The sequence below is a fragment of the Macrotis lagotis genome, chromosome 4 (assembly GCF_037893015.1).
Source record: "Macrotis lagotis isolate mMagLag1 chromosome 4, bilby.v1.9.chrom.fasta, whole genome shotgun sequence".
Taxonomy (NCBI): Eukaryota; Metazoa; Chordata; class Mammalia; order Peramelemorphia; family Peramelidae; genus Macrotis; species Macrotis lagotis.
The window spans coordinates 55605587-55633165 of record NC_133661.1 but is presented as its reverse complement, the minus strand read 5'-3'; the positions used below and the strand labels follow the sequence as shown (position 1 = coordinate 55633165).

General features: G+C 45.0%; 4 protein-coding genes and 1 long non-coding RNA gene across 17 annotated transcripts in view; 3 read left to right on the top strand and 2 right to left on the bottom strand.

The window, feature by feature from the left end:
• Positions 1-1378, bottom strand: part of SAMD8 (sterile alpha motif domain containing 8) — a 44417-nt gene extending 43039 nt beyond the window's left edge. For both annotated transcript variants that reach the window (XM_074232906.1, XM_074232907.1), the window contains exon 1: positions 961-1378. In XM_074232906.1, the coding sequence (XP_074089007.1) occupies positions 961-1356 (396 nt within the window). In that variant the 5' untranslated portion in view covers positions 1357-1378. The remainder of the gene's footprint in view (positions 1-960) is intronic.
• Positions 1379-3512: 2134 nt separating this feature from the next.
• On the top strand, positions 3513-6209 carry LOC141520931 (dual specificity protein phosphatase 13A-like). The gene is made up of 3 exons (XM_074232903.1): positions 3513-3742; positions 4608-4825; positions 5864-6209. Exons 1-3 carry the CDS (start codon positions 3582-3584, stop codon positions 6070-6072), a joined length of 588 nt encoding a protein of 195 aa, XP_074089004.1. The 5' UTR covers positions 3513-3581; the 3' UTR covers positions 6073-6209.
• LOC141520934 (uncharacterized) lies at positions 4956-16229 on the bottom strand. 3 transcript variants are annotated; one of them, XR_012477800.1, is made up of 6 exons: positions 15954-16229; positions 15435-15737; positions 14124-14260; positions 13498-13649; positions 7492-12977; positions 4956-6344 (listed from the first exon to the last, which is right to left on the bottom strand). It is a non-coding gene; the product is annotated as an uncharacterized LOC141520934 (long non-coding RNA). The 3 variants fall into 3 exon arrangements; XR_012477799.1 differs by lacking the exon at positions 15954-16229 and having other exon boundaries at positions 7492-7898; positions 9951-12977; positions 15435-15923; XR_012477798.1 differs by lacking the exon at positions 15954-16229 and having other exon boundaries at positions 15435-15923.
• Positions 6133-13446, top strand: LOC141520932 (dual specificity protein phosphatase 13B-like). Of its 2 annotated transcripts, XM_074232904.1 has the most exons (5): positions 6145-6209; positions 9854-9872; positions 10973-11154; positions 11533-11753; positions 12193-13446. In XM_074232904.1, the coding sequence occupies exons 3-5, from the start codon at positions 11033-11035 to the stop codon at positions 12429-12431; spliced, it is 582 nt and encodes a 193-aa protein (XP_074089005.1). In that variant the 5' UTR covers positions 6145-6209; positions 9854-9872; positions 10973-11032; the 3' UTR covers positions 12432-13446. The 2 variants fall into 2 exon arrangements, with proteins under 2 accessions (XP_074089006.1, XP_074089005.1); XM_074232905.1 differs by lacking the exon at positions 9854-9872 and having other exon boundaries at positions 6133-6208.
• On the top strand, positions 13694-27312 carry LOC141520929 (dual specificity protein phosphatase 13B-like). Of its 9 annotated transcripts, none has more exons than XM_074232896.1 (5): positions 16020-16286; positions 16831-16945; positions 19523-19711; positions 21066-21283; positions 26854-27312. In XM_074232896.1, exons 2-5 carry the CDS (start codon positions 16887-16889, stop codon positions 27054-27056), a joined length of 669 nt encoding a protein of 222 aa, XP_074088997.1. In that variant the 5' UTR covers positions 16020-16286; positions 16831-16886; the 3' UTR covers positions 27057-27312. The 9 variants fall into 9 exon arrangements, with proteins under 9 accessions (XP_074089001.1, XP_074088999.1, XP_074089002.1 ...); XM_074232894.1 differs by having other exon boundaries at positions 19478-19711; XM_074232895.1 differs by having other exon boundaries at positions 16020-16306; positions 19478-19711.
• Positions 27313-27579: the final 267 nt, after the last annotated feature.

Below are 27579 nucleotides of genomic sequence, written 5' to 3'. Positions count from 1 at the left end.
AAAACCTATAGCCCAATTGTCTGAGAAGCAGCACCAGCCTGTGGCCTTGGCTGTCTTGGGATCCAGAGGACACGTGGGAAGCTCCCACTCTCAGCCACTGATTTGAATTTCTCCTAAGGTTACAGGCCTGAGATCTGTACTGATCCACCTCTCACACTGGGGTAGATTCAGTCAAAACTATGTTTTTATTAAACCCCAAACCCTCCGCCTCCCCCCCTTCAGAGAAACAATTCAAAGGGTGAGAAAACTGTTACTATAAAGAAATTAAGTAAAGACTAACAGCCTGCTTTCTGTGGGGGGTGGGGGAGGGAAGCAAGATGGGGGGAAACTGTAAAATTTAAAAATAAATAAAATCTTTAAAAAAATTAAGAAAGAAAAGAAATTGGGAAGACACCTTTGTCTCCAAGATTTTCTCCTAAGGTGGGAAGGCAGACTCCAGGGGGCTTTAGGGAAGCAACAGCAGCCCCTTCCTCCTCCACATCCCAACATTCAAATGCAGGGTTTTCGGGTTCAGGGAGGGGGAACCGGGGGAATCTCCCAACAGGAGCCCAGCCGGGGCCTGATCAGCGGGGTGCACCCGGGGGGCGGTGCGGAGCCCCCGGGCCAGGGGGGCTTCACGGGGATCCGGGCCGGACCCCGCAGCCACAGACGGACACACACGGACGGACGGACGGACGGGCACGGGGGCGCGCAGCCTCGGACCCGGCGGCCCCGCACTCTCCATCCGGGCAGGCCGACACACGCAGCCCCCGGCGGGCACCTCTGCCAGGGCCGCGCCACACACACACACAGACACACACAGACACACAGACACACACACACACACACACACACAGACACACACGCGGGCTCGCGCGCGCACACCCCTCGGCCACGGACACACGCCTCCTACACACCGACACGCAGACGGAGCGGCGCGCTGCCGCCCGCACCTGGGCCCTGGGCCGGGCCGGGCCTCACCTGGGCCGGCTGGGCCGGCTGGGCCGGGTCCCCGGGGCTGTCCCGGCCGGAGCCCTCCTCCGAGCTGGAGCTGCTGCGGTCGCTGTCGCTCTCCCGGCGGCCTGTCCGGGCGGGGCCGGGGGACTCGAGCGGGGCCGGGGGCGGGGAAGAGGGCGGAGCTGGCCTCGAGGGCAGGCCGAGCAGGAGCATCACACCGGGGCCTCGGGCACCGCAGCGCCCGCGGCAGGGCCCGCGGCAGCGCCCGCCCGAACCGGAACTGCTTCTCGGGGCGGAGCCTCGGTAGTCATTGAGGCGGAGCCAGAGCCGGAAGGGGAGGGAGACCGGAGGGAGGAGGAGCTTGGGGCCGAGAAAGAAGCGGGCGGGGGGCGGGGAAAACCGAAGAGCGAAGAGGCGCATGCGTCAGGCCCGGGGGCCCGGGGCCCTCGCGGAGGAAGGGGCGGGGGCGGGGAAATAAAGGAGGGGCGGGGCCTCTGGGGCGGGGCCGCGGGGCGGGGCCGGGGGCGGGGCTTCCCCAGTGTGGCGGCGGCTCCGGCCAGAGCGGTCCCCGGGCGGGCGTCCCAGGCGGTCGGGCCGCGCGGTCACGGCCGCTGCCCCCGCCCCGCCGGCCGGCTCCCCCGAGGCGCAGCCCCCGCCCGTCCGCATGACGTCATCCGGAAGCGCCCCCCCCCAGACCCCGCCAGACCCAGAGCCGGCCACCCGAGCCCGCTTTAACATGACCTTTGCCAAAGGGGCATGATTCCCGCCATTCGGAAGCCCTGGGGGGGGGGGGCGCCCGGCCCCTAGGCCGCGGGGTGATGGGCGGCTTGGGTCTCCGGTGTCCGGCTGGCCGTCTGTCCGTCTTGGCCTCACGTGCCAAAAACTGACTCCGAGGCAGCATTCGGCCCAGAGCTGCCCGTCTGTGGTTTTTCTCCCTCTCCTGGGAAGAAGGAAGCCTCACGGGAGGTCTTCCCCCAAGACTCGGCAATTAGGGGCTTCCCTGGCTTCCCTTATTCCTTTAAAGGTTAGAATGGCCAAAGGGCAACAAAAATGCGCATCCCCTTTGATCCAGCAATACCAGGACTGGGCCTATACGCTGAAGAGATGATGGAAAAGGGCAAAAACACCACTTGTACAAAAATATTTATAGCAGCCCTGTTTGTGGTGGCAAAAATTGGAAATCAAGTAAATGCCCTTCAATTGGGGAACAGCTTAGCAAACTGTGGCATATGTATGTCATGGAACACTATTGTTCTATTAGAAACCAGGAGGGATGGGAATTCAGGGAAACTGGAGGGATTTGCACGAACTGATGCTGAGTGAGATGAGCAGAACCAGAAAAACACTGTCCACCCTAACAGCAACATGGGGGCAATGACCAACCTTGATGGACTTGCTCGTTCCATCAGTGCAACAATCAGGGACAATTTGGGGCTGTCTGCAATGGAGAATACCATCTGTATCCAGAGAAAGAACTGTGGAGTGTGAACAGTCCAAGGACTATTACCTTTAATTTAGGGAAAAAACCTGATATCTTATTGTCTGATCTTGCTATCTCTTATACTTTATGTTTCTTCCTTGGGGAAATGATTTCTCTCTCATCACATTCAATCTGGATCAATGTATACCGTGGAAACAATGTAAAGACTGACAAATTGCCTTCTTTGGGGGTGGGCAAAGGGAAGTAAGATTAGGGGGAAAATTGAAAAACTCAAAATAAATAAAATATTTTTTTAAAAAAGAAAAATAAAAGTAAAATTATAATAATACAAAAAAATTAAAAAGAAAAAAGGTTAGCAGACACCAAGGTCTCCTTCTAGTAGCCTGACCTTCTCAGGACATGCCTAGATAAGGAGAGGATTTGCCTGGTCTGAATCAGACCATGAAACAGGATTTTTTTTACCTTCTTGAATCTACCTCTGCTTATGAACCGATTTATTCAAAGTTTATATTTTACAAATTTTAATTGACAATATCTTAGTAAATAACTACTTTTTTAAAAACATAAAAAACTAAATCCAGCCTCGGACACTTAATTACCTTAGCTGTGTGGCCTTGGGCAAGCCACTTAACCCCACTGGCTTGCAAAAAAAAAAAAAAGACAAAAAATTATTGAATGTCAACCATGCCTTGTAAATAGAACATTGCTGGTGAACTCTCTTCAACAAATATGGCAGATACAAAAGGTAACTATATTTGATCTATCTCCAAATCTGGGCCTAGAAATAGGTTCCAAGAGGAAGGCACTATTGAGTCAGAACTTCCTAATGCTCCTGACCACAACTGTGTTTATCTCTCTCAATTCTCAATTCAAGTGCTCTCCAAGGATAAATAAAGATGGTTTGGGGTTGGGAGCACAGCAAGAAAGAAAAGAAAAGCTAGTAGATTCTTGAATTTGGGAGGAGGGAAATTTAAGAGTTAATCAGGAAGGAAAAGTGGCTGTTTTCTCTTTGGAGGTCACTGTTCCTTGCTGAGTCACTCACTGATGTCCCACCTGTCCCTGCCAGTCTCTGGGAAGGAAAAATGATACCTGAGGGAGGGAAGGCAAAACTTCACCCTCCACCCCACCCCATCAACACACCCATACACCCAGAGGCATACCCTGGGTTTCTCCAAGATAGAGAGGCTGAGGTCTCTCTCTGCTGATGTCTGGGGAAAAGGTCTCCCCAAGGGAGATCAAAGCTGAGGCAGATAATACTGATGTTCCCTGCCCTAGTGTCTCTGAAGTAGAACAGCTGCTGAGAACAGGAAGGGTCTCCTGCAGCCATGTGGATGAAGTCTGGCCCAATCTCTTCATAGGAGATGCGTGAGTGGTCATTTTGGGATTAGAAAATGCAGTTAAGAAGTGAGAGTGAAGGAGGAAAGGAAGGAGGAAACCAGTTCAGGGAGTGCAAGGAGATATTGTATATCTGTAATTAGAATTGGCATGACCAAGGTGCTGAGTGAGGGGCATGGACAGTTCCTAGGTACAACCATAGGACAGTGAGAGTACTCAGTATTCCTAGAGGAAAAATACAATACTGGGCTTAGAAGCTAGGAGTTTTCTGTAGATTCCACACATCTCCCAGAAACTCAGAACTGACAAGTCTATGGTAAGGTAAGTATAGGGGATAGAAGAGAAGTGATAAGGAGCAGGAGTGGGCAATGTCTTGGGGGCTCCTAGAACCTTCAAGTGATCCATCTCAGTTTTAGACCATTCCCTCCCTCCTCTCCTCTCAGAATGATAGTGGGAGCTGGGGAAAGGAAGAATCATTAAAGCTGCAGGTCCAGATTTGCAGATAAGCTAAAAGAGGACACCAAGGAAGGTACAGGCAGTGTGGGGAGTGAGTGGACAAGGAAAGTCAAGAATCTTCCTTTTTCTTCTCCACCCCAGGTCTGGACCCAATAAAAGTAAAAATCCCAGGTAGCAAAGGGGATCCCCCAAACCTGGCCCCACATTACCCACAAGGAGAAATATGTTTTGGGATGGGGAGGGAAGTTCAGGGAAAGGACCCAAGGCTGGGGTTTGGTGGGTGTTATTTCCTTTAAATTACAGTAATCTTCAGTACCTGCTAAGTACCAGAAGCCTGAGGATTCGAGCTTGTCTGCACACCAACCTAAGCTTCCACTACATCGCTAAAGTTGCCAGCTTGGATCAATCCACCAGCTACCCTCTCCGTGTTTTCCTCTAGGGCCACAGCAAACAATCGCTTTGAACTGTGGAAACTAGGCATCACTCATGTGCTGAATGCGGCCCATGGCGGGCTTTACTGTCAGGGAGGACCGGACTTCTATGGCAGCTGTGTGACCTACCTGGGGGTGCCTGCCCATGACCTCCCTGACTTCAACATCAGTGCTTACTTTTCTTCAGCAGCTGATTTTATCCACAATGCCCTCCTCACACCTGGGGGTATGAAACTAGGGTTGGGAATGGATGGGTGAGCTTTTCTGCCCTCTTTGCTATATAGTCCATCTGAGAAAATGTAACTCCCTCTATCCAAGGAATATCAACCTTTTTTTATTTTAATTTATTTAAGGCAATGGGGGGTTAAGTGACTTGCCCAAGGTCACACAGCTGGGCAATTATTAAGTGTCTGAGGCCGATTGAACTCAGGTCCTCCTAACTCCAAGGCTGGTGCTCTCTCCTCTGTGCCACCTTTCTGTCCCAATATCAACCTTTAAGAAATCTCCCACTATGATGAGAGGACTTCAGGGAAATTCAGGCTTCAATCCAGATGTCTCCAGATTTCCATTTTTGCTCTAAAATATATTCCCCATGAGGAAACGGGGTGGGAGAAAGGAGGGAAAGAGCCTGTAGAAGCCAAAAAGAAAACAGTAAGGGTTGGGGGGCAGACTCTGCTTCTATAATTCTTAGTTCACTCAACTTTCCGCACTCTTTTCTTCATGGGTGACTAGACAAGTTATAGGCCTCAGTTCCCTTCTCTGTGCAATGGTAGAGGATACTTTTGAAGGCATTTTCATATGTTAACTATCTCAGTCCATCCTCTTAAGTGTAATGTAGGAAAGGTTAAGTTATTCTACCCTTTTTCAGAGATAAGGATAATGGAAATTGCAAATAATCACAAATGACCTTTGGTAGAGTAGGGCAAGAATCATCTAGATTTTTGTACTATGTCATTGTAAAGGAAAACAGTGAAAGACCAACTAGACCAGATTTAAGTTCTGTGTGGCTATGGGGAATTCATTTTACCTCTGTTTCTTTATCTGTAAAATGGGGATGATGAAAATCCTTATACCCTGAGTCTCATAGAGTTGTCATGGGGAAAGCACTCCATAAATCTTATATAGCTAAAGAAATGTGGGCTGTTATTTTTGTTATTAGTATGGTGAGAGTAGTGAGCAATTAGATTGGTTTCTAGTGGGAGTAGAGGGGCTTTCCTCCCCAGTAGCTTCTCACCACCCATCTCTTTTTTGCTTATCCCTGCAGCCAAGGTCCTAGTTCATTGTGTGGTGGGGGTCAGCCGATCAGCCACTCTGGTTTTGGCTTATCTCATGCTGAAGCAAGGGCTAACTCTGATGCAGGCTGTAGGGTCTGTGAAGCAACACCGCTGGATCTTCCCCAATTCTGGCTTCCTCAAGCAATTGTGCCAGCTGGACAAGGAGCTTCAGGGAGCAGGGGGTGCTTCAAGGGACTGAGAGAGCAGCCCCTCATCACTTTCCAGCCTCATTGACAAGGAAATTTCTGTCTCTCCAAGGCCTGAACTGGTTTGGGGTGGAAGAGGATTATAAGAGTACTTATCTTTTTCCAGGCTTGATCTCTCATCCAGGTCAGGTTAGTATAGCTTCTGAGGCCGGCTACCTCAGGGAACTAAGAGATTTAAATGCCTACTATTCCTTGCCAATATGGGGATGGGAGGGGAATAGAAGAGTTCCCATCTCAATACACCTCCAGAGAATAATAGTTGGATCTGTAGGAAGGAAGGAAGGAATGTTTAGGGGAATAAGACCTACTCTCTCCTATCAGACTGAGGAACCTCCACACTAAGTTATATCTTTTGGAAGATATGGATTTTCCACTCTTATCTCTAGGACTAGATGAAGTCTAGTGGGAGGAAAGGAGAGGAGAGAGAATACAGGACAAAGGTGGGGGGAGAAGATAAGGAAAGGTATGTATGTGGGTAGGAGGTGTGGACAGGGAAACTTAGTTGCTTAATTTTGTGATTGGATCAGGCCCTTCTTCCTTCCTCTGAAGGTAGCAAAGGGGTAGGGATGAGGAAGGGCCTGAGAAAACTACCTGCCAGCTCCCTGTGGTCATCAGATCATAACTGGAATCACCATCTCCCCAACAAAGTGGAATGGGGAGCTTCAAGAGGTAGAAGATTTTTTTCCTTCCCCAAAGGCCTTCTAGAGGAAGCTAGTTAACTATTTGAGTAAGTTATAATCCATGTAAGTCATAGTCATGTGGATCATGACTTTGTTACACTAGGTAGTGTAACATAACACAAGACCCATCAAACCAAGAACTTTCACAATAAATTCCAGGCCCTCTGCCATCATTTTGGTTACCTATCCAACATGCCAACAGTGCCCTAGTTACCTATGCCAGAAGTCGTAAGAGTGTGTTTGTGCTCGGAAGGACTGGTTCAGAAGAACAAGACTGATACTGGTGCCCTGCTTCCGATGGGCTCTTCCAGCTACACACACACCCCTCCAGGCTCCTGATGCCCCCATCCATTCTTCCCCATGCTCTCCCCTTTTCAGTACTCCTTCTCCAGCCTCATTCTCTTACTCTTCCCACCCTGCTGACATACACACTCTGAGGGAACCCAGGCTTTGACTCTTTGGGCAAGGACTTTAGGCTAAATTTTCTCCTCTCTTAGAGGCAGCTATCCCTCGGCCAGAAAAGGAGAAAAAGGTAGCTAGCTACACAATATAAAAGTTACCTTAGTGTTTGATAAGCCTAGTCCTAATCCAGGTTTTCCTGGACCAGAGAATAGGATAGACTTTCTAGCCAGACCCCTTTTATCTGCCAAATCTCTCCTAACCTCGACTGGAGGGATCTCTCCTATTCGGAGATCTCCTGAGAACATGTCACCACTCCATTCCATTTCCCACCTCTAATCGTTCCTACTCCCTTCCGTTGGTCATCAGATTCATCCATCCTGAGTGAGTCCTTCCTGTTATCAGTTTAATTCATATCTTCTTGTCTTGTCTATAATGGAGACAGAAAATGCTCTATATTTCTGCTACCTTGATATATAGAAAGAAGTTGCTCTGCCCCTCCCAATGACCATTCTTCCTAAGCCTTTCCACAGACCTTTAGTGATGAAATCTGGGATTTACTTTCATCTCCAACTGCTAAATTGAAGGGGGACAGACTATCCTTGCTGAGCTTCTATTTTGCGATTCAGAGACCCAATGACAGTGGTAGACTTTAAGAATAGATTGGTATGGCAGCAGGGGTTGAGGGAGGGATGTGATCCGTAGAAGTAATATCAGAGATGTATCCTAGGATGCTGGAACTAAAATCAGGAAAACTGGGTTTGAATAGATATTAGTTGTGAACCTGCACCTCAGTTTTCGCATCTGTATATTGAAGCCATTAAATGTGATGGCCACTCAGACCCCTTCTAAATGCATGGTCCCATGAGTAAGGGGACTGACTCTTCCCTCAGCCCCCTTCCTCCTACCCCACTCCCCTCAGAGCCAATGAAAATACACTAAAATCTCAACTTTAAATTTCTCTGTTCCAGGAGCCTGCCCAGGCTTCAAGTCTCCAATTTTGGAAAATTCCAAAATGAATCATTAAAGATATGATTGTTGAACCTCTAGAGAGGCAAAAGATGATGACAAAAAGCCAGGGTGACTTTATCAAGAACAGGTCAGGCCAGACTAACCTCATTTCCTCTTTTGACAAGATTATTAATCTAATATAAAAGAAGAATACTGTGGTTATTATAGCTTATCTAGATTTTAGCAAAGTTTTTGATATTTCCTCCAATTCTTATAGAGAAGATAAAGATATATAGACTAACTGATAAAATAGATTCATGGCTGGATTCAAAGAGTAACTGTTAATAGTCCAGTGTCAGTGTGCCAGAGGCTTCTTTATAGCCCAGGGATGTATACTTGACCTTGTGCTTTTTTATCTTTTTTAACTATGACTTGCATCTTTAATGGCCCCAAAATTTTGCTGAAGCACAAAGCTGAGAGAGCCAGACAATATACTGATTGATGAATCAGGTTCAACAAAGATCTTGTGCTGAATTTAATAAAATGAAATTCAATCAGGATAAGTCATTGCTTTGAGTATCAAATATTACCATCAAAAGTTCAAGATGGGAGAGGCACATGATTAGACAACACTCCTGAAAAAGATCTAGGGGTTTTAGTGAACCCCAAGTTTGACATGAGCATGATTCAACAACCAGAAAAACAAACCCAACAAATGCCATCTTGGGTTGCATTAGGAGGAGCATAACCTCTAGGAATAGAGGGTTGGGAGCACTATGGTACTCTGCTCCTATCAGTCTTCTGAAAGATTATGTTCAGTTCTGTATATCATACTTTGGCAAGTTAAAGAGTATCAGAAGAGGACAACCAAGCATGGAAAAAAGCTATGAATCTGTGTCATAGGAGGATTGGTTAAAGAAATTGGGGGAGGACATTTAGCTTTGAGAAGAGGAGACTTAAGAACATGATATTTTAAGAAGGAAGAATTAGATTTATTCTGTTTCACTCCAAAGAGCAAGGGGCCAATTTTGGTTTGATATCAGAAAGAAGTTCCTAACAATGAAAGCTGTCCCAAAGTGGAACGGGGAGCTTCAAGAGGTAGAAGATTTTTTTCCTTCCCCAAAGGCCTTCTAGAGGAAGCTAGTTAACTATTTGAGTAGGTTATAATCCATGTAAGTCATAGTCATGTGGGTCATGACTTTGTTACACTAGGTAGTTAATGAGGTCACTTCAAATTCTCATATTCCATGACTCGATAATCTCAAGGGGTCCTGAGTCTCCTTCCTGAGGAATTCACTCAGACGGAAGATTAGACCTCTGGAAGTGACTTTCCTTAGAGGTCATCAAATTCAATTCCTTCTTTTTTACAAAAGAGGAAGCTGAGACCAGAGAATTTAAATCACTTCCCAGTCACAGGGCTAGTCAGTGGCAAAGCTAGGTCTAAAGTTCAGAGTTCTTGACTCCTACTACAAACCTCTTTTAATCACAAAATGTGCTCAATTCTTCTCTTTGTTAAATAAGCTAGAAATGACTCCTCCCCATCTGTGCAGGAGGTCAATCAAATGAATCAAACGGGGAATTCAGGAAGTAGGAACTGAGTTCCTGAATTAGTCCCTGGGAGTATTTTTTCCCTTGGGTTCTCCCTAGACTTTGGCAATAAGAGCAATAAGGATGAGTCAACTGAGCGTCAAGTGGCTATTTCATAACCTCAACCATTTTTTTCTTTCTTTTTTGTTCCAGGAAAAAAAAAAAGGCTACTAGAGGTGAGTGGCCTGCAAGTAGACATTTGCTTTTATATCATATTCATTTCTTTTGTTTTGTCTGTCAGACATAATTCTTACCAATTTATTTTCAGCTTTGGACCTTCAAAACAACTTGGAATAACAAACAGGAAAGATTTAAAATGCAAATTCAACAATTCATGATTTGAACACCTGGAGACAAAATAAATCATATTTTCTTCTAAGTGCCTTAAGAAAAAAAGAGCCATGAAGTAGAAATTGTCATTAAATTTAAGCATATAGTTCTAGAATTTTAGTAAATGAATTTCATGATATATGAAACATACCCTATATTTATTATATTCTATAGAATATGGGGATATGGTTTCAGTTTGGGGTTTGCTTTTTATTCTTTTTTTTTTAACTGTAACACCTCTTACTTTACATTTCACCCATCAGAGCCAAAACAAGACCACCAGACTGGTGGGCACTGAAGGGGAAACCAAGATTCATTTTTGAACATGGCCCTACCTTTTTCCTACCTTTTTTTAACAACAGCAACAACAACAAAACCCAAACACAAAGTTTAACAAAACAAAGAGATATATCAACTGTGTAACATTATACAGCCACAGTATTCTACCTCTTCCATGAAAGGAAGGAGTTTTAACTGATTTTTCCATTGTTCACATTTAAAACTACAGAATATATAGGCAGCTTAGTCTGGAGTGCTTCTCTGGGAGTTAATCTCTGAGTCTCTTAATGGGAATGGGTCAGTGGTTAAAGTGACTTTTTGAATGAAAAAAGACATTTTAAAATGAATCCCCCTCTACAAGGGAAAGGGTAGGAAGAGAGAAGGAAAGAGAGAAGAGAAAAGGAACAGGAAGAAAAGAAAACTGGTTAAGGTATGGTGCCTGGAGCCAAAGAGATAGATCTGGGGTCCTGAAGAATTAGGAACCCTTCCGGTTTTGTGATGATGCATCAATTACATCTTTGTGAAAATGAGGCAATAAACTAAAGTCCAACAACTCAACTTCTAGGAATATATTCAGACTTTCCCCCCAATATCCTTCCCCCTGGCATCACCCACATCTCCCTATCTCTACTTCTTCTATACAAGAACCTTGTTTCCTTACTTCAAGGTTCCTCTGGACTCAGCTTTGACCAGAGCACTCTTCGGTGGGGGTCAGGCAGCTGGCAAGATGTTTCACAAGGTCAGAGATAAGACCCCAGAGCTGGATGACCTACAGCGACTCCTCTGGACTCAAAAGGGGCCTGGGAACCACATGGATGAAGTCTGGCCTAACATCTATGTGGGAGATTTGTAAGATCTCTCTGCCCTTTCTGCCTCAGTCCCTCTTGCCCTTCCTGATTTCCTTTCCTGTCCCAAATCATACACCCTAGTACTCAATCTAGGGATCCAATTCCAGTGGGATCTGGGGCTCCCTCCTGCCCCCTAGAGAATGAACCATGGGGCTGGAGAACTAGGGCTGGATTGTAGAGTCAACGTTGAGGCTAGAGTTGAGATATTGAGGTCTGGGAAGTGTGTTTGATTATGGATCAGGATTTTGCAGTTTTGGATGTGGATTAAGGTAAGAATTAGAGTTAGATAAGGCTGGGTCCAGGTTTCCAGTTATTGGATGCCCATTGCTATCTGCCCCCATAGCAAGTTCATTCTCTTGGGCTTCCTTCCCCACCACAGATGGGCTGCCAGGAATCTCCAAATGCTGCAGAACCAAGGAATCACTCACATCCTCAATGCTGTCCATGGCGGGATGGGTGTGTCTACAGGACCCAGTTATTATTGTCATTTACCTGTGACTTACCATGGGATAGAGGCTTTTGATGACCCAGCCTTTGACCTTAGTGTCTTTTTCCATGAGGCTGCAAACTTCATCCAGGGAGCACTGGAGACTCCAGGAGGTAAGAGGGGCACTTTTGCTCAAGCCCTATAAGCGCTTCATTCTCAAGATCATACAAGGATGATTGGGAGCAGACATCAGCTTGGAGTTCTAGGACCTTAAAGTCTGGAGTTTGGTGATCTTTAAGACATAACTACCTCCTGATTTTCTGTTATATTGGGCTGTGAGTTCCAGTTTATAAAACAGATTAGGACTTAACTCTTCTTTCATTGTCCCTCCCTTTATACCCACTTGAGGCTAGTCTCAATTCTCCATCTTCATAGCAAGTTTTATTGAATTTGGTATCAAAAAAACCTAAGTTCAAATTCAGCCATAGATACTTACTAGCTGTGTGACTCTAGGCTAGTCACTTATTCTCTTGGCTTCAGTTCTCATAGTTGTACTCAATGCCTCTTAGGTCCCTTCCTGTTGTAAATCTCTGATCTTCTGATTCTTCCCAGGGAAGGTGCTTGTCCACTGTGCCATGGGGCTCAGCCGTTCAGCTACTCTGGTCCTTGCCTTCCTGATGCTCCGGAAGCGGCTGACCCTGGTAGAAGCCCTGAGGACCGTAAGTGTCCATCGAAACATCTGCCCCAATCGGGGGTTCCTCTCCCAACTGCGTGAACTGGACCTCCAACTTAGCCAGGAACAGCATAAAGGGAGCAGGGAGAGGCTGATGCCACCTGCCACTCAGCACTGAAAATGGCCTTTTTTTTTTAAACCAACACTTTTGCTAGGTTCAAAGACTCTGCCAATGGTATTATCCTGCCTAAAGAATGAATTGGAAAGATGTAGGTCTGAAAACTATGACTTTGTCCTCAATTAGGGCTGTGCCTATGAAGGCTGAAGTTTGCAAGGATCAAGATGGTAAAGGGACACTGAGATTAGATAGGAGAACTTTACCAACGCTCCCTGGGAATTTTTCAAAGGTCTCAATCAACTGGAGATGTGAAGATTTCCAAACAGGTTCAGGTGCCAAACTGAATTTCGACTCAGGGTCCAGGAAACCTGTAGTAATCGTTCCTCAGTAGAACCCTTCTCAGTAGCCACATCTCTGAACTTTGGCTGCAAACAGTAGCCCATCCTCCACCTGGACAGAATTGTGGGTAAGAGATTCTTACATAGGGTCATCTAGCTTTTGAAAACATGGGTCAAAGAATAGGACTTTATTTCCTGGCAAAGTCCTTCCAGGTTCCTTGCTGTTCTGCTCTGTGGTCCAGCATCCTGGAAATATGAATTGTCAACTCTGTAAAGAGAGATGGCATAAGCAGCATTTATGTAGTACCTACTGTATGCTAGTCACTTTGAGTGCCTTACCAATATTTTCTCATTTGAATAGTATTGAAGCTTCTCTCTCTCCTCCCCTTTCTTAGCTTTGCTCCCTCCCCTTCTTTATGGTTCAGTCAAGTCGAGCAAGGGCAGGGGAAAGGAAAGGATTTGCACAGCCCAAGAATGGGTTAGACATCCCAAGTGGTCAGGAAGGGGCGACGTATTGGCAAGTCCTTCCTGTCTCCACCAGGCCTCCAAATAGGAAGTGGGACACAACCATCATCAGGAGCCTTCCTCCATTTTGCCTTCTACTTTTTATTTCAACATAATAATAAAAGCTTGAAAAGAATGCCCACACAGTTTTAAATTCCCTTGGCTAGGGATTAGCTACACACAGCCTTCTCCTGCTATTTCTCCCACCCCCACCTCCAACAATCATTGACACATACTATATATATATATATATATATATATATGTATAGACTAGTTGGACTAACCATATCCTCAGCATGCAGGATTCTGACGATGGGTCAGAGAGGGTGGAGGCAGGTGTTGGGTGCCAGGACTGCCAGCCTGGGCTCAGTCTCATGCCTTGCTGTGCCATCATCTCGGCACCTTCCTCTCCTGGGAATGAACGGGGCTGGTGGCCCTGGGTAGGGTGGGTAGTAAGAAGAGGAGGGCGGAAGGGGAGAAGCAGATCATGGTTTATAATTAAACACAAATCCAAAATAGAAGCAGCCTCAACAGAGCAGAGACAGGCAGCTGGGAACCTGCCTATTGGGAGAAGATAGCTAGCGGCTGGAACCACATAGGTTCCCTCCACAGGTGAGTGGTGCCCCCTCCTCACCTGATTCTAGGCATGGCTGGAAGGACACAACCCTATGCTTAGGGGGGGCAAGGGTACACATGGGTCGTGGAAGCTGGGTGTGTGGGAAGAGTTAAGAGCCACCCGACCCACACAGATAGAGAGAGACAAATAGTAATCAGAGAAAGGAAAACTGATGGTTGAGAAAGACATACAGAATTGCAGAGAGAACTCCAGAATAGTGTGACCCTCCTCTTCCCAACTCAGACAAGATAACCCTGAGCTATATGAGGTTGGTAAAGGAAGGATCAATTACACCTGACAGGTAACTGGATACTGAGGTGTAGTGGTTAGGGAACCAGGGGAGCAGACTCTAGTCAGAAGTAGAGGGTTCAAATACCAACTCTGCCACCTCACTTCCTTCAAATTTCTTCTTTGGTCCTCAATTTCTTCATCTGTGAAAAAGGAGAGATATCTTGTTGAGAGAGCTGATTTTGAAGCCAGAACAACCTGGGTTCAAATGCTTGATCAGGTGATCCTGGGCAAGTCACTTAAACTCTTCATTGACCAAGTGGCTTCCTAAAGACCCTGAGTTGAGTTTTTTTCACCCGGATGAAAGAAATCAAGAAATCAATCACCAGCCTAGTCCTCATTCCACTCCCTCGCCCAAAATCAAAAGGTGAGATGACTGTCCCTTCCACCTCGGAATCTACTATCTTTGAAATGTCAGACTTGGAATAGGAAAGACCTGGTTTGGACCCTGGGCAAGTCTCTTAACTCCTCTGAGTCTCAGCGCGCAAAGTTCAAAATGGATGACCCACTCCTCCATTCTCAGGGGCCCAGGGAGGAGGGGAGGGAAGCATACAGCTTCTCGGATGAAAGACGGAGAGAGGTAATGGGATTGAGGGGAATGGGAAGGAAAAGAGGGGCTAAGTCTGGATGGAATGCAATACTTCTTTCCACCTGGGAGAGTGAAGGTTGTAAGAGACCTCACGATTTCACTTTGTTTTATGTCTGGGCTTCTTGTCCTTTTGTATGTGCTTATTTCCTGGCCCACTTTGGTAGGGTCGTTGAAACCTGTGGATTCCTCAGAATGTTTTAAAATGCATAAAATAAAATAGAAAGGATTATATATTTAAACTGGTTTTTTTTAAAATTTCATGGAAGCAGATTAAGAACTTCAGAATAAATTTTCCCTTTTGAAGCTCTTTACGACTTCGTACCTCCCCTGGGTTAGACTGTATTACTCCTATAATCCTGACTCTCCAACTCCCCCAACCCCCAAAATCTCAAGGGAAATGATTTGGACCGGGTCTTAAGGTCAGAGACTAAGGGTAGCCAAAAGTACCTCAGGGCAGCTAGCAACCAGTATAGAAGTCTGCCTTAGTACTTTATTTTCCCTGGAAATCCTGGACCTCAGTCCCAATGGGAGTAAGGATTCCAGTGGTGTCCTCAACTCTTCTCTAACTGAGGAAGACCGAAATAATAGCCCTGATCAGAGTGGTCCCTGAGAAGGGTCTCTAGGATCCTTGAGGTCAGCATTATGGATCTTGAACAAGAAGGGACTTCAGAAGCCATCTAGTCCGGCTCCCTCATTTTACAGATGCTGAAACTGAGGAAGTGACTTACCCAAGGTTATACAGGCAGCAAATATCCCATTTGAACCCAGGTCCCCTGATTCCCTGGACTAGGTTAAAATGATTTCTCTGGTGAGAAATGGAAGCTGAAGGATCTCTCAGTTCAGTAGTCCTTCTTGCAGGGGATGTGCTAAGCAGTTGGTGTAGGTGAGGGCTGCTGGGGAAGGAAGATCCTTACGTTGATAAAAGGTCATCTTGGGTCTGAACTATAGGGCTTTCTTCTCTACCTTCCATGGAGCCGGGCTGCAGAGCACGGGGTTGGCCACGGGAGGGTAGTCTTAACCTATATTTGATTCTGGGAGGCCAGAGAAAGAGATGGCTAAGGAAGAGCTGGGTGGACCCAGGTCTGTCCTTCAGAATTGCTCCAAGAAGAAAGAATATTTGGGTTTAGGGGCAAGAGCTCCCTGGAAGCCACCCCCCTTCCTCCCTGCCCCGCCTCAACCTGGTCACAAGGCTGAGAGAGCCTTGAGACAACTACGCCAGGCCAATTGTCTGGCCCATCCCTGGTTACCTCCTGTTGCTGGTGGTTTGTTGTTGATACCCAGGACAACCTCCCTTCTTTCCTGCCAACAGCCCTTCTGTGGGCCCCCGTCAGTGACTCCCTAGGAGGCAGCTCACTCTGCGGTCAGTTCTGGGCTGGTGGACGAGGACCGAGGAGCCTCCAGACGGCTAGGGAGGGCCTCCCCTCCCCCCCCAGAGGTTTCTGGGTACAGTAGCTGGAATTCTAGGCGCTTCACAGCATTTGTGTTCTCAGATGGAACCTCCCCCACCTGTTCTGATCCCTACTGTTGAGTCCAGCACTGCCCCCAGAGCCTCCAGACTCAAGCCCTAGACCATGCTCTAGGTAGGTGGGGTTATATATAGGTAAGATGCCCATTCCTGGGGAAGGGGGGGAGGCCTCCTCCAGGACTAGGCAGGTCTTTCCATGGCCTTGAGCTTAGGCCCTCCTCCAGCCTGTAGAAATCTGCAGACCCTGGGGGTTCAATGCTCTGGGACAGCCACTATTTCTGCCACCAGCTGGCCATGGGAGTTTAAACGGGTCACTCGGGCTCTGTGGGTTTCTCTTCACCCCTGCTGCCAGTTTTCAAGTCAAGACTGCAGGTCTTTATGCCACCAAGTGGAAGGGTATTCCCTCTTGGGCCACCCCATACCTAACCCCCTGAAGAGGGGATGGTCTGAGAAAGAGGGCGCCACCTCCATCCCACATGGCCTAGTCATGTTCTGTAAGCAGGAAGTTGAAGCCAGAGGGACACCAGACCCTGAGGTATATGACCCCACCGCTTGATAAGCTCCAGCTTCCCAGGGATTTCTTTGTACAGCTGGCTGTCCTGATAACCCACCTTCCTGGACAAGACACAGCCAGTGTCTCCATTTCTGTGCCCCCCCAGGGCCCTGGAAACACGCTCTATCACCCCAAAATGATGGTTCTGGATACAGCTCAGGAATGCAAAGGAGGAGAGGAGGAAAGTTAAGATCAAATGGGAAGGTTCACTGCTCTCAGAGGTGAGGGTCTCAATGGGGAATTGAGAGATGGGGGGGACTTACCACCATTTTCACATCAGAAGTCCGAGAGGGCAGTGTCAGCAAAAAGCTCCCCATTGTTGGGAAAGGAACCTGGGGAGGCTTGTGATCACATTAGCCACACTCTTGATAGAACCTACTTGGCAGACAGGATAGTATAGGATATTATTGTCCCTGTTCCCAGTAGAAGTCATTTAAAGTTCCCAGGATTCAGCTGCTTTGGCCTCATGTGAGTGTCTCAGGAATATTACTGATCCCCAACCTTACCTGGGAAAACTGTGAGAAGGATTTGGATTCCCTCTCCAACCCCCTACACCCAGGGCAGGTTATCCCTTGGGTCCAGAGACCTACTGTATCCACTATTTACTATGAAAAGAAGCCCAGGAGACAAATCTTCCATGCTTATTGAATTCTATCAACCTGACTTATTTCCAACATGAGCTGGTAGAGCTGGCCCAGGGAAAATTGGTTCTTGTTAAAATGGTGAAGTCTCATCATGATCTTTTAGAAACCTTTCAACTCAAGTTGTATCCCTCCCTAATTGTCAGCAAGACTTTGAACAACTGTGGGGCATCACCCCGCTCCTGAGGTAGCAGAGCTAATTGGGGAATACTTAGTTCACCCTCCTACAAATACCAAATTATAGACACCTTTAATTTCCAAATTGTCCCTTGAACCAGATTCCTGTTTAATCTCCTAATCAAGAGTAGTCCAATAATCAGAGCAAAAAGGCCCTGATAGAAAAGTTAACAAAGGAAGATTATAGCCCACTTTCCTTGAATGGCAGACCTTTAAAAAAAAGACTTTGAAATTCAGTTAATGGGAAATTACCTGAGGACAAAAATACATTTCACAGTAATAATAACAATATTATTGTTAACTTGTAAGTTATGGTGATTCTTCATTCTCGAAGAAGACCACAACATCGGGGAGGTGATGTCGTGACAAGCCCACAAATTGGATTTGAGTAAGGGGGGCTGTGCAAAGTCACCAACCTCACTTTCTTCTCTGAAGCCAACTGGCTCCAGTGGCCAGATAGGAATCAGGATGACTTGGAGATGACTCTGGATGGGAGGCAATTAGGGTCACATAGCTAGTAAATGTCTGAAGCTGGTTTCAAACTCCCGTCCTCCTGACTCCAAGGCCAGTGCTCTAATCACTGTGCCACTTAGTCGCCCCATATTGTAAATATATAAATGTAATACAATATAAATTTTAAATTAATAGCAAATTAATAAATCCTAGAATCACAGAATTTTCAGGAGGGAAGGGTCACATGCTTAATCCTAATCCATTCCCCAGGATATTGTGGGTCAAGTTCGGCCACTGAAATGAATGGAAAACAATTCAGGCTCAGAGCCACTCAGCCCCTCAGGACATGTGGGAGAAGGAAGTTGGTTAGATCAGTGGGACTGAGGCTCCTTTTTACTTCCATATTCCTAGTCCCTGTTTGCTGGAGAAAAAGAATTGGGTTTTGCTGGAGAATACTTCTGGGGAAAATTACCTGTTTTATTCAATTCAGTAAATATTAAGTTCTAATATTGCCAAACTTCAGGCAATCTAAAGACAAAATGATATTGTTCCTTGCCACCCGTAGGACTGTGGGACAATCATGCCCAGAGAAGGTTGGTTGGACCTGTTTGGGTCCCAGACAAGTAAAGGACACAATCCTGAGACCCAGGGTGGCCTCAGTTGGGTGACATGGTACTAGTTTAAGAGATGAAAGCATGAAGATCTAGCTTCCTTTGAAACTCAAACTAAGGGCCCCAAAGGGAAAAGGATGATGTAAACCTAAGTTCAGGCAAAAACCACGGGGAGGTATTAGGCAAGACCTGTGGCTTCATGGTCCCAGCAGAATGGCCTCTACCTGCCACCCAGAAAAGGCGGAGATAAAGGAATGGAAGATGGTGTGGAAATACAAAATGGGAGGGAATTTTAAAGATCACCTAATTTTAAAGTCTCCTTAGATCTTGGAGTCCTGTTCAATAATTAGCTGAATTCCTACCACTTATTATTTTGGGTACATGAAAGCTGAGGCCCAGAGAGATTAAGTGACTTGCCCAAGGGAACACAGTTATGAAACTGAACTCTAATCCAGACCCAAGGTGACCCTGAGCAAGGGTTCTTTTTTTCTCTCTAGCCCTGAGGTTCCTCCTCTGTAAAATGATGTAAAAAATGTTGACTTTGATGACCCTCTCTAGCTCCTAGAGGAGCTCCTGAATTATGAGAATCTTCTGATTCCCAGTTCAGAACTATTTCCCTGGATCATGCTGTGGAAGTCATCCACAGGTCACATATTGCTCCTTGTTGGGCTGCCCGAGGGGATATGGGGAAGCAGAGCAGCTCGGGAAGGGTATCTGGATCAATGGTTGTTGCTTACTCTCTGTCTATGAACAAAACAAAAATGAAAATAGATGTGGTTCCTCTTAGTGATAGGAGAGACAAGCTCTTCCTGGATTCCGGGACTCACTCCTCCTCCCCCCTTCCCTCCCACTTCCCTCCTCCCTCACCCAGGGACCGCACAAGGACAGCAATGGGATGCCCTCCCCTATTTTCCAGGATGGATTCACTGCAGAGACAGGACCTGCGGAGGCCCAAGATCCATGGGGCGACCCGAGTTAGCACCCAGAACCTCGTCCCCTACCAGACTCCCACCTTGACCTACCTGCAGCGCCTGCTGTGGATTCGAAGGGCCTCCTCAATGAGTCACATCAATGAGGTCTGGCCCAACCTCTACCTGGGAGACGCGTAAGCCTGCCTTCCCCAACTGGAAATGATGGGAGGGTGATGCCCACCTGAGGAAATAGTGATGGGCATGGGGTTTCTCAGGGATGACTTCTTCAAGCTTCACCTCCCTTTTAACAGAGGAAGAATGAAGAAATATACCCAATGGGGGAAAGTGGGGTATGTGGCTCCCCAAGAGACCAACTTCTTTCTTCCCTAAAACTAAAGCCCTCAGCACATCTCTCTCCTCAGGACAGATGGCCCTAGCTTCAGAAAGATCCATTTGGGTGAATCCTCCAGGCTGACAATACCCTGCCCAGAGGGAGGGGTACCCAGTGCAACCCAGTGGTCTGAATCCCCAGAACCCCATGGGATGCCATGAGAGATGACTTAAATTAGGTGTTGGAGATAACAAAGACAAAAGTGACAACATTTGTCTGTTCAAATAGTTTGCATTCTTCTGTTCACCTTGGTGTAGGCCTTGGAGTCTAGAAGAGCTGAGTTCAAATTCTGCCTTTGATACATCTTGACTGGATGACCCTGGGCAAGTCACCTAACCTCTGCACCTCTCAAACAACCTTCTTAGACAATCTGCATAGTTAGGGATTTCCTTATCTTCTACCAATGAAATCACAGACTTAGTCCCCATCCCACTTTAAAGATGATGAAACTAGGGGCGGCTAGGTGGCACAGTGGACAGAGTACCGGCCTTGGAGTCAGGAGTACCTGGGTTCAAATCCAACCTCAGACACTTAATAGTTACCTAGCCGTGTGGCCTTGGGCAAGCCACTTAACCCCATTTTCTTGAAAAATCTAAAAAAAAAAAGATGATGAAACTGAGGCTCAGAGAGGTTAACCTGAAGGTTGCTAGGTGGCACAGTGGATAGAACACTAGACTTGAGTTCAAATCCAACCTCAGACACTTACTGTGTGGCCCTGAACAAGTCACTTAACCTCTGTCTGCCTCAATTTCCTCAACTGTAAAATGGGGATCATAGTAGCCCCTGCCTCCCAGCATTATTAAAAGGATCAAATAAGATAGTATTGTAAAGTGCTTAGATAGCATCACACTTAACTAATAGTAGTTAAGTTAATAATTTATTAAATAAGAATTAAATTAATCAATAAATTAAAAATTAATTAAATAATAAATTAATTAATAAAAAATGTTTGTTCCTTTCTTTGACCATGGTCACCCAGTCAGTAAGTGTTCAGAGTTAGGCTAAAAGTTTAGATGTCTGGTGTCCTCTCCACCTCCCTGACTCTGAAGATGTCTTGGCTACAACTAAGTCTTTCATTGGTCTTCTTCCCCCCATGCTAGAATTGACATTCTGCCAGTAGAAGTGTTCCATCCTTTCCTTCCTTATTCACTCTCCAGATATGCAGCCCGGGATAAAAGTAAGCTGTGCCAGCTGGGCATCACCCACATCGTGAATGTGGCTGCCGGCAGGTTCCATGTTGACACTGGCGCCAAGTTCTACCGAGGGATGCCTGTGGAATATTATGGGATTGAAGCTGATGACAATCCCTTCTTTGATCTCAGCATTTATTTTCTGCCTGCAGCGCGATATGTAAGAAATGCTCTCAGCAATCAAGGTGAACTTTCTCGTCTTCCCCATTCCGCCTTTTCTGTTCCTCCTCTTCCCTTTTTTCCTCTTTCTCTTTTTCTTCCTCCTTCTCCTTTTCTTTCCTCTTCCTTCTCCTCTTCCTTTTTCATTCCTCCTTTTCTCCCTTTTCTTCTTCCTCTTCTCTCTTTTCTTCTTCTTCCTCCCCCTTCATATTCTTTTTTCTTCTCTTCCTCATTCTCCACTTCCTCCTCTTCCTTTTTAGTCTTCCTCCTTTCTTCTTTTTCTTCCCCTTCTTTTTTCTTCTCTTCTACCTCTTCTCCATCCTTCACTTCCTCTTCCCTCTCCCTATCATCTTTCTTTCTTCCTTCCTCATCTTGTTCTTTTCCTCCTCTTCTTTTTCTTCTTTCTCACCCCTCTTTTCTTCTTCCTTCTCTTCCTAGTCTTCCTTATGCTTTTCCACATCCTCTTCCTATTTCCCTTTTTTCCTTTTCCTCCCCCTCTTCTTCCTCTTCTTCATCCTCTACTTCCTCCTCTTCCCTCTCCCTAGTCTCTTTCTCTTTTTCTTCCTTCTCCTTTTCTTCTTTCTCTTCTCTTTTTCCTTCTGCTCCTCCTCCTCTTCTTCCCCTTTTTTTTGCTGGTGGTGGTGGGTATGTTTGAGAGAAGGGGAGAAGAGACTGAGGGGAGAACCCAGGAGCCAACCAGGACAAATGTCTCTCAAGAGTTGGAGTTAAACACTTCCAGAAGAAGTCAGGTGGGCCCAGTTCTCAAAGATTCAGACCACCTTCCCCTCCCTTCTCCACTCCACCTCAGAAAAACACAAATACTCTGTGTTCTCCTATTAGCAAAGGATTAAAGAGAAGATTACAGACTCAGACTTGGGAGGGATCTCAAGGTCATCTGGTCAAATCCCTTCATGGACAGCTAAAGAAACCCCAGTTCAGAAAGGGCTGAATTAGCACATCAAACACCATGCAGGTTAGCAGATCTGAACCCAAATACTCTGACTCCCAATCATTGCTTTACCCATCACCTCATGCTCCCTCCAGCCCCCTCACTTTTCATTTGAGGAAGCCAAGGTCCAGAGTCACTCGCCTCAAGGTTCCATAAAAAGGATCATATATTCAGAGCTTGGCCATGGAGTCCAATCTCCCTCATTTTGCAGACAAGGAAATTGAGGACATTAAGTGACTTACCCAAGGTTTGGATAAGTCAGAGATGAGATTTGAACCCAGGATTTCTGACTCCAAAGCCAAAGTTCTTTCCACGGTGTCACTCTTGGTAAGTAAACTCCCTCTACCAGTACACATTAGCACCTGTTGTGTAACTTAGTTTAAAAAAGTTGTGTGGACACTGAGAAGTTAGATGAATTTGCCCAGAGGCTCACAACTAGGACATGTCAGAGACAAGAAGTCTTCCTGAGCCTGGAGCTTTAGTGTTCCTATTTTTCAGATCAAGAAACTGAGCTCCCTCAAGTAAGAAGTGAAAATGACCTTCCCTGAAAAGGATTTTGAGCAGCAATTTATTTTTCTTCCCAGATATCACAAAGGTGAAATCTGTGTTTAGAAGTAAATAAGAGAACTAGAACCTAAAGGAGTTCCACTGTACTTCTCATCTCCTCATCCCTGTCCAGTTGGAACAGACGACAGTGGTATAATCCCAGAAGTATTGTTTAGATGACTCTAGAGTCTTTACTAGACTCACTTAGTCACTGAAAGAACACTGGTGCTAGTATAAATTATATATGCTAGTATAGTCATAGTATAAATATTTGACCCTCATCCCTAGACAGCAATTGAGCTTCCTGAGTAGTCTCTAAGGGAAAGTTTGGTGAACAACTGGGGTACTAGATAATGGGTCCTGAAATTGTCATCGGGGGCCAGTTCCACATACAGGGGTCCACCTAGTAAGGCCATCCCTGTAAGCGAAAAGGTTGAGAGATACATACCTTGTATATCTCTCTGTAAACATTAGCATACAGGTGACCATGAAGTTATAGTGGACATCAAGGGTAACTGAAAGAAAGAAGCATTCATTCTGAAAAAAGACAACCCAAGGATGAAAGGAAGGAGGAGTAACCCACTTTTTCAATGAAACATGCTATGAACTGATGTTTTATTTTTAATGCCAGTTGTCCACGGAAACATGGAACAGTAGAAAAGCAATGTATTTAGCATCAAAGGACAAAAATTCAAATTCCACCTCTAATATGTACTATTTGCAAGTCTTTGAATGACTCACTTAATTTCTGAGGTGTTAAGTTTCCTCATCATAAAGTGAGAACATTGGTCTAGATGATTTAGGAGGTGCCTTCTAGCTCTAGAGATTAACCATTGAGTTCAGGACAGTTTGCTAGAGACTGTGATATGATTCCCCCCTTCCCACCACTTCCCTAATCTCTGCCTTTTGATGGTAGAAGGATTTTCCTAGCTTAATGCCATGCAGGTTTACCCAAAACAGACAAAAAAAGATAAGAAAATTTTCTTGAATAAACAATGCAAAAATATTAAAAAATCCCAATAGAATAGGAAAGACAAGAGTTCAATTTAAAAAAATAGATATCAAGGGAAAGTTTCATGAAAAAATGGGCATGATATGAATAATATGGAAATATGTTTAACATAATTGTACATAGAGTTCAATTTAAAAAAAATAGATATCAAGGGAAAGTTTCATGAAAAAAATGGGCATGATATGAATAATATGGAAATATGTTTAACATAATTGTACATATTGAACCTATAATAGATTGCTCACTTTCAAGGGGTGAGGGGAAGGAAAGGGAGAGACAGAAAAATGTGGAACTCAAAAATCTTACCCAAAAAAGCATGTTTAAAACTATCTTTACATATAATTGGAAAAAATTAAAAACCCAGAAACTGAAAATGGGTATGATAAAAGACAAAAATGATAGAGATTTAATAGAAAAGAAGAAATTGAGAGTGGCAAGAATATACAAAGGAATTTTACAAGAAAGACCTTAACATCACCAATGATCACAATGGAGTGGTTACTGATCTAGAATCCTAAAGAAAAAAGTTAAGTGGAGGCTTAGTGGAGGTGGTGAAAATCCAACCTAGCTATTTAAAACCCTAAAAGATGATTCTGTTAAAAGTGTTATATTTAATATGCCTGCAAATCTGGAAAATGCAACAGTGGATTCAAAAAGATCAGTTTGTACCCCAGTCTTAAAGAAGGACAATGCCAAAGAATGTCCAAATTCCTAAACAATTTTGCTTATTTCACATATCAGCAAGATTATCCTTAAAATTCCACAAGCTAGGCTTCAGCAACGTGTGAACTGGGAAAGACCATAAAAGCAGATTGATTTTTGCAGAAGCAGAAGAACTAGAGACCAAATTGCCAACATTCACTGGATCATAGAGCAAGTAAGGGAGATCCAGGAAAAAAAAATTCTACTTCTGCTTCATTGACTAACTGAAGGCCTTCACTATGTAGATCACAACAAAATGTGGCAAGACATCAAAGAGATGGGAGTACTAGATCATCTTCTCTCCTGAGTAACCATAAGTAGGTCAAGAAGTAACTAACATGAACTGATTGATTTTAAATTGGAAAAAGAACCATGAAAACAAGGCTTTATTATACTTTATTTAACTTATATGCAGATTACATCATGTGAAATGCCAGATTGGATGAATCAAAAGCTAGAATTAAGGATGCTGGGAGAAATATTAAAAATCTGTTATGCAGATGATGCCACTCTGATGGCAGAGAGTGAAGAGAAATTAAGAAGTCTCTCGATGAAGGTGAAAGAGAGTGTAAAAGCTTATTTGAAGTTTCAGATCCCAAATTCCTAAGATCTTGGCTACTGGTCCCGTCACTTCCTGACAAACAGCAGGAGAAGAAATGGAAGCAGTATCAGATTTTATATTCTGCAGATGTGACCAGAGTCATAAAATTAAAAGACTCTTGTTCCTTAGAAGGAAAGCTCTGGCAAATCTGAACAGCACACTAAAAAGCAAAGTATATCCCCTTGCCAACAAAGATCCATTTAGTCAAAGTAATGGTTTTTCCAGTAGCAATGTATGGCTGTGAAAGTTGAAGTATAAGGAAAGTGGAATACCACAGAATTGATGCTAATTGTGGTCCTGGGAAAGACTTTTGAGAGTAGACAAGAAGGAGATCAAATCAGTCAATATTTTAGGAAATTAATTCAAGCTATTCATTGAAAGATTAAATACTGAAACTGAAGTTTATTTAGGTCACACAATGAAAAGATAGGATTCATTGGAAAAGTCCCCTGATATTGGGAAAAATTGAAGGCTCTAGGAAAAGAGGATGGCAGAGAATAAGATGGAGAGATGGTGTCATAGAAACAATGAGCATAAACTTGGACATACTTCAGTAGATAGAAGAGGATAGAAGGGTTTAATGTGTTGTGGTCTGTGGAGTCACGAAGAGTCAGACACAACTGAATGACTTAAAAACAACATATGATCCTCATTCTTTGTTCCTTACCAGATAGATTCCAGATTTGGAGCTAGAAGGAAACCTAGAGGTCATCTTAATCATTTTGCAGATGAGGAAACTTCTTGGGTCATGTGCAACCGTCTAGGATCTCAGTTGATTATCAGAATACATTGTATACTAGGTAACTCTAGGTCCTGGGGCTGTCCATTCAAACCCTGAGAGAATGATGCCTGCCCAAGAAGGAACCAATGAACTCAAGAACTGAAACAGTCTAGTGCTCCTATATGACTACAGTCATAAATATTAAATTCTATATGCTTCTTGACATGTTTTTATTGGGTGATGTGGCACCTCTACTCTAGACAGAACTCTCTTTTTAGCTTTCCATTGCTGGTCCATTGAAGTTCAATATATGATTGTAACTATTCATAATCATGCAATCTAAATCAATTGCTACTCCTTAGTGGACACCAGGCCCCTAGAGATGTTGGGTTGAGCAAGGAGAAGCTCCAGCTAGTAGACACTGACCAGTTCTCTCAGAGTCTGACCTTCCCAAGTAGAAGGACTTGAAAGTTTCCTCAGATTTTACCTAGTTCCTTAGAAGCTTAGGGAAAAAGAGGAGTGTGTCTTTCTGTGGATCTCTCTCTCTTGAGTTGTCCTGGAGTCTGGACTTGAGAACTTGTTTTGTTGTTTGTCCTTCATTCTCAAAGAAGACCATGACATCAGGGAGGCAATGTCATGACATGCACATGAATTAGATTTGAGTAAGGGGGTGCTGTACTAAGTTACCAGCCTCACTTTCTCCTCCAGAACCATCTGGGTTCAATGACGAGCCCAGATCAGGAAGACTGAGGTAAATGACTTGCCCAGGGTCATACAGTTAATATTTGTCGAGTGTCTGGGGCCAGATTCAAATTTGAACTCGGGTCCTCCTGATTCTAGGGTTGGTGCTTTATCCACTGTACCACCTAACTGCCCTGGTATTTCCTGACATGAGGGGTTAGCATCCTTTAAATTTCAGAGCACAGGAACAAAGCTACAGTTACCCACCTTAGTTAACATCTTTGCTTCTAACCTCTAGGGGACCTGTATGGGACTAAATCAACTGAGTATTCAATTCTCTTAGTTCTCCTGTGGTCATAACCTGTCTTTTGTCTCTACTTGCAGGTCGAGTATTTGTGCACTGTGCCATGGGGGTTAGCCGTTCTGCTACCCTTGTCCTGGCATTCCTCATGATCTGTGAAAATATGACCCTGGTGGAGGCCATTCAGACAGTGCAGGCCCATCGAGACATTTGCCCCAACTCAGGTTTCCTCAGGCAACTCCAAGTCCTGGACAGTCGACTAGGGCGGGAGTTGGGGAGGCTCTGACTGGGTGGGTAGTTGGGAATAGAGACCCCTTAAGGGCCTCCCTTTCCCACCTGCCTTGGAGAAGACTGGCAGCCCCCACTGTTTATAAATGGACCCTGAACTGTAAATATCAAGCATGGGGGCATCAGGATGACAGGGGCGGGAAAGGTTAAGAGTTGATGTTTAACAGATGAATTTGCTCAACTTGTTAAAAAAAAAGATTCTTTATACATAGAAGAGTTTGGTGTCAATCTGTAATAAAGAATTATTCATCAATCCAAAAGTGAATTTTATCTTTATGCTTGTATGGTTCAATCAAACATGTAAGAAAGGTCTTAAACTTCTCCCTTTTTCTTGCCTCCCTATCTTTATTGCCCTCACCTGAAAGTCTATATGACTTGCCCAAATCAATAGAATTAGGACTTAGATTTCCAGTGCTTTGCTATCTCATCATCAGATTTTGCCACTTTTCTCAGATTAAATCCACATACAGCCCTCTTCCTTTCTAGATGGTCCTGGGTCATTTTTCAATTGAACCTCATAG

What these genes read in the sequence shown, in the direction of transcription:
- LOC141520931 (XM_074232903.1), top strand. Translation starts at nt 3,582, where the DNA reads ATGTCTGGGGAAAAGGTCTCCCCAAGGGAGATCAAAGCTGAGGCAGAT. An exon ending in AATCTCTTCATAGGAGATGC is followed by an intron (nt 3,743 to 4,607) that starts GTGAGTGGTCAT and finishes GTTTTCCTCTAG; the next exon opens with GGCCACAGCAAACAATCGCT. An exon ending in TGCCCTCCTCACACCTGGGG is followed by an intron (nt 4,826 to 5,863) that starts GTATGAAACTAG and finishes TTATCCCTGCAG; the next exon opens with CCAAGGTCCTAGTTCATTGT.
- LOC141520932 (XM_074232905.1), top strand. Translation starts at nt 11,033, where the DNA reads ATGTTTCACAAGGTCAGAGATAAGACCCCAGAGCTGGATGACCTACAG. An exon ending in AACATCTATGTGGGAGATTT is followed by an intron (nt 11,155 to 11,532) that starts GTAAGATCTCTC and finishes TCCCCACCACAG; the next exon opens with ATGGGCTGCCAGGAATCTCC. An exon ending in AGCACTGGAGACTCCAGGAG is followed by an intron (nt 11,754 to 12,192) that starts GTAAGAGGGGCA and finishes GATTCTTCCCAG; the next exon opens with GGAAGGTGCTTGTCCACTGT.
- LOC141520929 (XM_074232894.1), top strand. Translation starts at nt 16,887, where the DNA reads ATGCAAAGGAGGAGAGGAGGAAAGTTAAGATCAAATGGGAAGGTTCAC. An exon ending in AAGGTTCACTGCTCTCAGAG is followed by an intron (nt 16,946 to 19,477) that starts GTGAGGGTCTCA and finishes TCCCTCACCCAG; the next exon opens with GGACCGCACAAGGACAGCAA. An exon ending in AAATGCTCTCAGCAATCAAG is followed by an intron (nt 21,284 to 26,853) that starts GTGAACTTTCTC and finishes CTCTACTTGCAG; the next exon opens with GTCGAGTATTTGTGCACTGT.